This window comes from Sinocyclocheilus rhinocerous, unplaced genomic scaffold (genome assembly GCF_001515625.1).
Source record: "Sinocyclocheilus rhinocerous isolate Xijiao unplaced genomic scaffold, SAMN03320098_v1.1 scaffold2110, whole genome shotgun sequence".
Taxonomy (NCBI): domain Eukaryota; kingdom Metazoa; phylum Chordata; class Actinopteri; order Cypriniformes; family Cyprinidae; genus Sinocyclocheilus; species Sinocyclocheilus rhinocerous.
The window spans coordinates 44684-55407 of record NW_015659947.1 but is presented as its reverse complement, the minus strand read 5'-3'; the positions used below and the strand labels follow the sequence as shown (position 1 = coordinate 55407).

The 10724-nt window shown below is 35.3% G+C and overlaps 2 protein-coding genes and 1 pseudogene across 3 annotated transcripts in view; 2 read left to right on the top strand and 1 right to left on the bottom strand.

Annotated features, from left to right (window-relative positions):
• The window catches only part of best1 (bestrophin 1), a 13093-nt gene extending 8160 nt beyond the window's left edge, over positions 1-4933 (top strand). For both annotated transcript variants that reach the window (XM_016533655.1, XM_016533656.1), the window contains 4 exons: positions 629-781; positions 1038-1118; positions 1577-1728; positions 3328-4933. In XM_016533655.1, the coding sequence (XP_016389141.1) occupies positions 629-781; positions 1038-1118; positions 1577-1728; positions 3328-4252 (1311 nt within the window). In that variant the 3' untranslated portion in view covers positions 4253-4933. The remainder of the gene's footprint in view (positions 1-628; positions 782-1037; positions 1119-1576; positions 1729-3327) is intronic.
• Positions 4934-6357: 1424 nt separating this feature from the next.
• LOC107724657 (ferritin, heavy subunit-like) lies at positions 6358-9444 on the bottom strand. Its single transcript, XM_016533664.1, has 5 exons — positions 9275-9444; positions 8258-8363; positions 8002-8148; positions 7811-7936; positions 6358-6577 (listed from the first exon to the last, which is right to left on the bottom strand). Exons 2-5 carry the CDS (start codon positions 8357-8359, stop codon positions 6419-6421), a joined length of 534 nt encoding a protein of 177 aa, XP_016389150.1. The 5' UTR covers positions 8360-8363; positions 9275-9444; the 3' UTR covers positions 6358-6418.
• A 429-nt stretch (positions 9445-9873) lies between these two features.
• The window catches only part of LOC107724649 (uncharacterized), a 1710-nt pseudogene continuing 859 nt past the window's right edge, over positions 9874-10724 (top strand).

Sequence of the window (10724 nt, the reverse complement as noted above, 5' to 3'; positions counted from 1 at the left end):
GATGATCCGTGATTGGTTGGAATGTGTAGCGATGATCTCTTAAATGGGCAAATGTGTAGAGATGATCTCTGATTGGTTGGAATGTGTAATGATGATCCGTGATTGGTTGGAATGTGTAGCGATGATCTCTGATTGGTTGGAATGTGTAGCGATGATCTCTGATTGGTTGGAATGTGTTGCGATGATCCCTGATTGGTTGGAATGTGTAGCGATGATCCGTGATTGGTTGGAATGTGTAGCGATGATCTCTGATTGGTTGGAATGTGTAGCGGTGATCCCTGATTTGTTGGAACGTGTAGCGATGATCCGTGATTGGTTGGAAACTTGGAATGTGTTGGAACGTGTAGCGATGATCTCTGATTGGTTGGAATGTGTAGCGATGATCTCTGATTGGTTGGAACTTGGAATGTGTAGCGATGATCTGTGATTGGTTGGAATGTGTAGCGATGATCTCTGATTGGTTGGAATGTACAACAATGATCTCTGATTGATTGGCGTGAACATTTGTGCACACTGAATGGTTGAAATGATTGATGTAGATGATGAATAGTTTTTGATTTTATTAATAATGAGTTTTTTTTTTGTCATGCATTTAAACAGTTTGTAAGTGTCCTGTGCTCTCTGATAGGTTGTAACCGTGGCTGTGTACAGTTTCTTTTTGGCTTGTCTGATTGGTCGGCAGTTCCTCGACCCCGCCCAGGGTTACCTGGGTCACAACCTCGACTTCTACCTACCCATCTTCACCTTACTGCAGTTCTTCTTCTATGTGGGCTGGCTCAAGGTGTGTTATCTTATTAGCGAAGTATCACATTAGTTCCACACTCACAGTCCCTAATAACTGGTTTTATTGAATAAAATGACTGTTTAGTGCTCAATAAACATTGCCTAATTATATGGTGTTAACGCAGCTGACATGACATATACAAAACTTGGTTATACATACAAATTTAGTGAAACACCACTGATCACACTGATGTAATGTAGCTACATCATCTGTAACGAAAAGTCAGAAAATAATTGCATTGGTGTGTTTTCAGGTGGCAGAGCAGCTCATTAATCCGTTTGGGGAGGATGATGATGACTTTGAGACAAACTGGCTGGTGGACCGTAATTTACAGGTACATCATCTGCCCCACTAATGACATGTTTCTTGATCTCCTTTGTGTCATTCTGTCTTGTCTTGTTCTGTGGATTTGTGTGTTTGGTTGTACAGTTTCCTGTTAAATGTTCTCCACTTACATGCATCATGGGCCAAAATGACTTTCTATCAACATCCTTTGGCAGAAATACAGCATTGCCGTTTTCAGAAATACACTTGCAGTCACCCATTATTAATTTATTTTGCAACTGAAAATGTCTAATAATACAATATATTAGTATAATATGAAAATTGAGTATTTTTAAGTGTAAAAATGATTTAGTGCACATTTACATTTTTTTATACCTGCATCAAATCTTTAGTTTTTTGTCACATGAGCCAACATTGCAGCTTTGCTCAGATGTTAAACATTCATATTTCTTCTTTTTGTAAGCACCTGTGCTTATACAGACATAAATAGGTGTGTCTTTCTCGCAGGTGTCTCTGCTGTCAGTGGATGAGATGTATGATCTGGTTCCTCTGGTTGAGAGAGATAAATACTGGGATGAATCAGAGCCTCAGCCACCTTACACAGCTGCCAGCGCAGAACACCGCAAACCCTCATTCATGGGATCTGCTTTGGACATCAGGTGACACACACACACACACACACACACACACACACTTAATACACAACTACAGCACACACATGCACATTTTTGGGTGCACAAACAAAATTTGTAGATTCTCTTCATTCTATAGCCATTAAAGTGGCATGAAAAACACTTCTGTAATGTGACATTAACAAGTGAAACAGGATATTCAGCTGAAAATAATCTTTGATATAAACCTCCTCTATATGTTATTTGTTAACAAGTAGATAAAGGTTAAATAATGGAAGGTTAAATAATGATGATTTGTAATTTAAGTGATTTTCTTATGTCAAATGTATTTATTTTTCTTATTTATTTAAGGCAGAACATGTGATTAGAGTAAAAAAAAAAAAACTCGCTGATTGATCAGTACATTAAGATCATTTTTTTGTAATACAAGTTTTCTGAATTGTTATGTTTAAATATGCAAATGAGGCATCATCTAGTTAAATATGCACTAATTTGCATTAAATTCCCAGAACAGAAATCTGAACGCCGCATGAAGCCAGGTTAAAAAGTCTTGTTTCGTTTTGTTGACATATTAGTTTAGAAGGTTTTTACAGAGGGTATTTTGCATATTTCTTTTTATCATTCGATAAATCAGAAAATACTGCCAACAACCAGTAAACATTTTCACAGTGTTTTTAGGAATTTTATATTATAAATTGAATTGTATGTTATATAAATCAGATGAATGAAATATGAACAAACCTCTCTGTAAAAACCTTCAGAAATATATAGGAATAAAACTGTAAAGTTTAGTGTATATAAATGCTGCTGAATTGGAGAAAAACTCCTTTTGAGAAAACCACGTTTAAAGATACGTATGTATTGTAACTGAAATCTACAGACGCAAAATTGGTAAATTGTAATAAAATAAACAAAAAAAAAAATTTATGTGTATTTTGGATGTTTTCTTTCCGCTAGACATGTTATGGAAGCAAAATAGCCCAAAATAACAAAATTAACCCGTGAAAAAACAATGGTTTTGCATGTAGTGCCTTGTCTTAATTGATTATTATTAAATGTTTGGGTGGGATAATATTACAAAACTTAATAGAAACAGAACTGTCAAAAAATATCTTTTTTTATTTCATGGTGACTTGTTGCATAGATCAGTAAAAATGAGCGAGGCAATATATTCAAGATTTAAAAGCATATCTGTTTCCTACGTTGTTGTGATTTGATCTGAACGGAAACAGTGTATCCGCGTGACGCAGCTGACACAGAACAGCATACGTTGTTTCCGTCCAGTGGATATTCTCCAAAATGGCACCAGGGTGATGCGGAGGAGAATGCTACGAACTTCATTTGGACAACTTTAAAGATGATTTTCTCAATATTTAGATTTTTTCGCACCCTCAGATTCCAGATTTTCAAATAGTTGTATCTCAGCCATTATTGTCCTATCCTAACAAACCATACATCAATGGAAAGCTCATTTATTCAGCTTTCAGATGATGTATAAATCTCAATTTCCAAAAATGGACCCTTATGACTTGTTTTGAGGTCCAGGGTCACATTTGGTCTTACAGAAGATCCTCAAGGTCAGTTGCGGGATAAAAACAAGGTCACCGTTCTCTCTCTGTCTCTCAGTGTTCCCAAAGAGGAAATGGAATTCCAGCACAATCTGGAGCAGATTAAAGAACATGAGGAGGCCAATCATTCCACTCCATTCCTGGGCAGTTTGAGTCGCATTCTGGGTGTCCAGTCGCCCAATTTCTCCCGCCCGACCCCCACGTCCCGAGTCTCCCTCCTGCGGCGGCGTCCCCGCGCCCCCTTCTCTCGTTTCCCCCTTTACCTCCATCCCGAGAGCTCTCCGATGCCCAGCCACGCCCGGAATGCTGACATGGAGGATGCGTTCTCATCCATGCCTCTATACGAAAGACCCGGTTTCTACAGTTGCCCTCAGACGCCCATCCACTGCGTCCCTCCGTCCATTCCTCGCCCAAGACTGCGAAGAGCGCACGGCGACAGCTCCAGCTCCCTGGCGCATCCCCTGGTGGGCTCGCCAGTCCTGTCTACACCTGACACGCCCGCGCCTCCTTCCTCCGCCTTCCCTTGGGTGGGCGAAGACAGTGAACATTCGGGTCCCGCTTTCTGCTTTCCAGACCCTGTGCCCGAGCTGTTACCCAAAGTATGGCCAAGTCAAGGGTTGCCGTCGCGTCGGCCCCTGCCTCTACGACTGTCTTTGGACACGTCGCCATCTCCGTCTACACCCGAAAGGGTGTTTTCTTTCACCCCTCCATCTTGGTCGCAAGCTCAAATCAACACCGCCAGTTCAGGGAGTGTGAATGTGACCGCAGCGACAAACAGCAACAGTAACCTGTGCAACGGGGCAGCAAATAATCCCTGGCCAATCAGCAGAAGCACCACTGCAAGCACAGCCAATCCCGTCAGCCCCAGCCCCACGGCGACTCAGCAGACAGCCAATCAGCACAACTCTGCCAATGACTCTGGCATCTCATTGGCTGAGGGGGATCTGTTGGGTGCTGCGGTGAAAATGAGGGAACAGCTCTGAGTTAGGTGGAAAATACCAGCTTAGACCAGCATGAATTCTCTTCCAGACTGGTTTAGAGCTGATCCAACTGGTTAAGATCTTTGCCTTGGGTGAGTGAAGGTAGTGAATATTCGGGTCCCGCTTTCTTCTTTCCGGACCCTGTTTTCGAACTGTTACCTAAAGTACGCCTCAGTCAAGGGTTGCCATTGCACCTGGACACGTCCTCATCTCTGTCTACACCAGAGAGGGTGCTTTCTTTCACCCCTCAACACCGCCAGATCAGAAACTGGGAATGTGACCGACGTCAAACAGCAACACTAACCTGTGCAACAACACCTAGCCAATCAGCAGAAGCACCACTGCAAGCACAGCCAATCCCGTCAGCCCCAGCCCCACGGCGACTCAGCAGACAGCCAATCAGCACAACTCTGCCAATGACTCTGGCATCTCATTGGCTGAGGGGGATCTGTTGGGTGCTACAGTGAAAATGAAGGAACAGCTGGAAAATATACCAGCTTAGACCTGAATTCTCTAGGTCGGACTGATTTAGAGCTGGTCTAGCATGTTTTTGCCTACATTTAAGACATTTTAAGAAACCTCAGTATCAAAAACCTTTCTGTGGTTCTCAGAAGCGGAAGTCGTCATAGATGGGTAAACTTCTACAGTGGTGAACAGAAATTCTCATTTGCCCCATCAGCAAAAGAAAAAAAATCCATGGTAGACTTTCTGACATTCCAAAAGAGGAAAAATATTGAGAGATTAATTACGTTGGCCAGATGTGAGAAAGATGTCAAATTGCCTTCACTCCCTTAGCTGTTGTGTTAGAAACACTCATGCAGAAACTACTTTTATGTAAGTTAATGGAAAGGTAATAAAACACAAAGTATAGTATATATATATATATATATATATATATAACTTTGCTAGATTTATGATGTTAATAACTGTGGAAACGTAATCACAGTCAGTGAATAGGGTCCATGAATTATAACATGCATAATTTGATAAATTCACTTTCCGGTCATTTTTTTATTTTTTATTATTATATTGCTGTACAGTATGTGGTTGGAGACAACTCGTATAAATCAGTAAAATCACTTCTTGATCTCCACTGTCACTCTCATTGCATAAACAATGTTGCAGAATATTTATAAAAATTATAAAACAAATTATATCAAAGAAAATGTCCAGATCCACACAAACTGTAACTGAATTAAACTCTTTTGTACCAACCTGTGCACTTTACACTAATTCTTCTCAGAATGAGGTGAACAGAGGGTAAAATCAAAGCCCTGTTTATTTTTGCCTTGATTTACTGCAGAATATTTATAGTCAGCATTATTCAAGCCACTCAGCAGGTACATAAAATGCATTTCTTCTTTATCTGTATATATTAAGAGTAGATATTATGGTACGTACCTGATGGAAAACTCGCATATAGAGTTTAGTTTTGCAGTGCATTCACATCTAGATTCTTAAATACTTTATATAAACTATTGGAATTTTCATGACCTTCTAGGCCTGTGTGATTAATAATATTGTTGTTTTTATTCATATTTTAAAGTTTTATTTTTAAATATTGTCCATTTTAATTTTAGATTAGGTTTTAGTAATTCTAGATTTTTTTTTCTGGCTCTCTTTCACTTAGTCAGGAAACGCTTAATGAATTATGCATCTATTCTTAAATAATTGATGTATAGGAATTTTCATGAATTTTCTAGTGTTGTTTTAGCATCCTAAATATACTATAATCGTTTTTTGAATTAGTATTTATTTTTATGTTTTCCATTTTAATTTGACTAAGTTTTAGTAATTTTGTGCTTTTGGTCTAGATTTTATTTTTTTTGCTGACTCACTTTCACTTAAAGACAGGAAAAGCTTCATGAATTATGCATCTATTCTTAAATTTCATTCATCATTAATTATGCATGTCTGTTCTCAAATGTCTTGTTCTTTTTCTTTTTTTTTTTGTTACATCCTGCCAGTAAATGTGACCCTGGAGCACAAAAGCAGTGTTAAGTCGCTGGGGTATATTTGTAGCAATAGCCAAAAATACATTATATGGGTCAAAATTATCGATTTTTCTTTTATGCCAAAAATCATTAGGATATTAAGTAAAGTATATCTCAACACTCATATGGCCTGACATGCTTGGCGCACTGACTCCGTCATAAACAGAGAGACTGTCTAAGAGCTTTCCTTTCCCAGAGTGTGTCTGTCAAACAGATATTCGGCCATGCCGTTCTGAGGGGCGCCCATCCGCCGCAGGCTGCTCACCCAGTCCGCCAGCTCTTTAATGGACTTCACCTGCTCGTCCAGGTAATGCATCTCCAGGAAATCACAAACCTGTGACAGAAAGATTCAGAAATACTGACACCGCATTTCCCTTTGTGACACTGTTAGTTTACCACTAACAATCACTTACAGTAATTACAGGTGGTGATTTTAATTCATGGTTTCTACATAAAACTCCTTACAGACGCGAGGGTCAGTCTTGCCTTTCATATTCTCATGAATGTGATCACATAGATAGATCTGATCCTAAACTGGATAAATTATGCGTTCTGGGTAACTCCCTTAAAACAACTGACAGACAAAGCCTGTTCTAGTCGTATCTCTTATGACAAAATAGTACACAATGCTTTTTGGAAATGTTACTACAGGGTTTCCAAACTTTCTGACTAAAGAATTTCTTTATAATGATTTTTAAAAATAATTATCATAAATAGAAATTTCTAGCCAATTATTTATATCTGAACATAACTAGGACATTTAGAAAAATTTTAGAACTTTTGAAATGAATGCATTTATTTTTATCATTGTATCATTAACATTCTATTATAGTTTTTTTTTCAGATTTTGAATTGGTATCTATTTTAATATTTTCAAATTTTCATATTTATTTTAGTTTAAGTTTTAGTAATTTTGTTGTGCGTTTTTGTCATTTTTTTTTAAATGCCTAGTTTTTATTTCAGTTTTAGTTTTTTTTTTTTTCAAACATTTTTGAATTTTTTAATTAGTGATTAACAGGGTTTTCTTTAACTAAAAGTAAAACCATAAATAACATTTTTTTGTTATTTGAAATAAAATAAATATTAACTAAAAATAAATATTTAATATTTTTTTTACACATTTTATTTCAGTTAATGCTTATTTTAGTGCTGGTCAACGATTAATCGCATCCAAAATAAAAGTTTTTGTGTACATAATATCTGTGTGTGTATTGTGTATATTTATTATGTATATATAAATACAAACACATGCATGCATATATTTAAGAAAAATGTTATGTTTATATATTAAATATATTTATATATCAAATAAATTATATGAATATAAATATATGTAAATATTTTCTAAATATATACTGTATGTGTATGTCTTTATATATACATAATACATTACGTTCACAAAAACGTTTAATTTAGGATGCGATTAATCGCGATTAATCGTTGCCCAAGCACTAGTGTATTTTATTTGTAAATAACAAAAGTGTTTTTAATGGTTTAACTTTTTGTTAAAGACAACCAAAAAATAAATTCCATGACCAAACCCTGTGCCCTATTTTTGTGTACTTACATGTGGATCATTATGTTGAGTTGCCAGCTTGTGAAGCTCCAGTAAGGACAGGTTTACACTCTTTTCCAGAGCCAGAGCACATTCCAGCGCTTCCAGACCGCTGCCCCACTCATCCCGATCCGGCTTCTGCACAGACACACGCTCATTCACTCCATTCATTTCCCCATTAGAGAGACAGCGCTGTTCTGTACCTTGATGTCCTGCAGGTAGATCCGTCCTCCTCTGTGGTTCTGCAGACTCATCAGCTTCTCTGCATGCTCTCGCTCCTCCTTAGATTGCTCGTGGAAAAACTTGGCAAAATTGGGCAAAGACTTGTCATCCCTGTCAAAATAATACGCCTGGAAAGAAGAGCAGTCAACCACGAACCCTTTAGAAACCCCTGAGGACAGTTCAGTCCGTTCACACAGAGCTGTAGCGATCGGTCGTATAATGAGTGTGTGCTCTCACCATGGACAGGTAGACATACGAGGCATAGAGCTCCAGGTAAATCTGTCTGTTAATGGCAGCCTCACACTCCTGATGGAAGCTCTGTCTCACCTGAGAAGTCATGATTCTGAAACACACAAGACCTCAAATTGTATCCGTACGTATATATGAAGTTATATTGGTTTGAAACTCTGTTTTGTAAGTTTTTTTAATTTTTTATTATATATATATATACACACACACACACACACACACACACACACACCCATATACATATATATATATATGTTTATAGATAAATATATATATATTTGTTTATGTTTATAGATAAATATATATATATATATATTTATAGATAAGTAGATAAAAAGTATAATATTTTATATATACACAAATAGATGTATATTATAAATTATATATGCATGTACATAGAAGGTCATAGATTTTTTTTGGTTTTAACTAAAACCATTAAAACATTTTCGTTATTTGAAATAAAAAAAAAAATTAGCTAATATAAAATATGTAAAAAAAAAAAAAAAGTTTTCAAAAAAATGAAAATGTTGGTTTTAATGGTTTTAGTTACAGAAAACTAATTTTCAAATTTCATGACATATAAACTATGTAAAAAAAGTGTTTAAAAACATTTTTACATTGTTTATATATATAGAACTTATTTATTTTAGTTGCCAAGGCAACATTTGTAATTTTCATTTGTTTTAATTTGAAGTACTAAAATAACTAAAACTGAAATAAAAAATAATAAAACATATGCAGACGTTAAAAAAAAACACAATAAATGACTAAAATGTAAAGTAAAATAAATATGAAAAAGGAAAATACAAAAAAAAAAACTCACATTTTGAATAAAAACTATAATGGTATATTAATTACACCATGCTAAAAAATTATAAAACACTTAACAAGTGATTTAAATACTCATTTTGTACCCTTATTTTAGATGCACTGCATAAGCATTTAATTTAAAGCGCATTTAATATATAAGAAGATGCAATAATATGTAAATAAGTGATAGCTTACCCTGAGACAAATATGAATTAATCCTGATCCAAATCTCACACAGATCTCTCACAATATGTCCTGAGAAAGAGATGCAAACCGAGACACAAGAGCAGCTCTCTGATGATCAGAATCAGAATTATTGACATAAACAGACACACGCGCGTTATTCTGGCCCATAAATAAACCCCCAGAGGTCACTTTTCAAAATAAAAGTGCTGATTAAAAAAAAAAAAAGATGTAAATGATTTTATATATATATAAAAAACACGTGTGATTTCACAGATACTTTCAATAATATAATATATACAATAATACGCTCGTATTATCTATTTTAAAAATAAAAAGGTTTCTTGAGTTATCCCGGTCCACCTGATGTCGCTGTTTAATGTAGAAGGCTTATAATATGAATATTAATTAAATCACGGTAGGAGCGTCCAATCACTAAACATAATCGGCCTCCTAATCGTTCGTTCATTCGCCTGTCGATTAGCGCCCGCCTACTTACGCCTGCCTTTAAGCCAATCAGTTCGGAATACTTACGAACGTCACGTAACGTAATTAATATTCATGATCCAAACCTTCGCCATAATAGAAGAAAAGCAACTTCTGATGTTTAAAATGAAAAATGCATTCTGTCTCGCTGCATCCACCCTCTACTGTGTTTTTATGATTTAGAGACAACTGGTTTAGGTATGTGACTTTATAAACAAAATCCTTATTTAACCACGAGAAATGTGCAGTATTATGCTAACGATTGTATGAATCAAGCTTTCATGCATGTCTCTACTCAGTGTTTTGAAAACAAAAGTTATCTATGGCCTAATTCTCAAATCCTAGACTATAAAATGTTTATTTTTTATAATTTATTCAAAATTGTATATAAACGATCCTTCAGAAATAATTCTAATATGCTGATTTGGTGCTGAGTTATATTTGATGATCAGTTTTAATACTGGTTCCTCTTATTATTATTATTATTATTAATGTTGTTGTTGTTGAAAACAGTTTTAGATGTTAAAAATCCAGCTTTGCATCACAGGAATAAATTACATTTTAAAATGTTTTGAAATAGAAACAGTTATTTTAAATTGTAATAATACTTCACAATATATATATCAAATAAATGCAGCCTTGGTGAACACAAGAGACTTATTTAAAAACATATATATATATATATATATATTAAATATTCTTTTGACCTATAGTGTGTGTGTGTGTGTATATATATATATATATATATATATATGATGTTTTTTATTATTTAATTCTAATATGCTGATTTGGTGCTCAGTTATATTTGATGATCAATTTTAATAATTATTATTATTGAAAACTGTTTTAGTTAAAAATTCAGCTTTGCATCACAGGAATAAATTACATTTTAAATAGTTTTGAAATAAAAAGTTATTTTAAATTGTAACAATACTTCACAATTATTTTAATCAAATAAATGGAGCCTTGGTGAACA

Coding starts and splice junctions, on each gene's coding strand:
- LOC107724657 (XM_016533664.1), bottom strand. CDS start 8,359: ATGACTTCTCAGGTGAGACAGAGCTTCCATCAGGAGTGTGAGGCTGCC. Junction 8,149..8,257: donor CGTATGTCTACCTGTCCATG/GTGAGAGCACAC, acceptor TCTTCTTTCCAG/GCGTATTATTTTGACAGGGA. Junction 7,937..8,001: donor TCTACCTGCAGGACATCAAG/GTACAGAACAGC, acceptor GTGTCTGTGCAG/AAGCCGGATCGGGATGAGTG.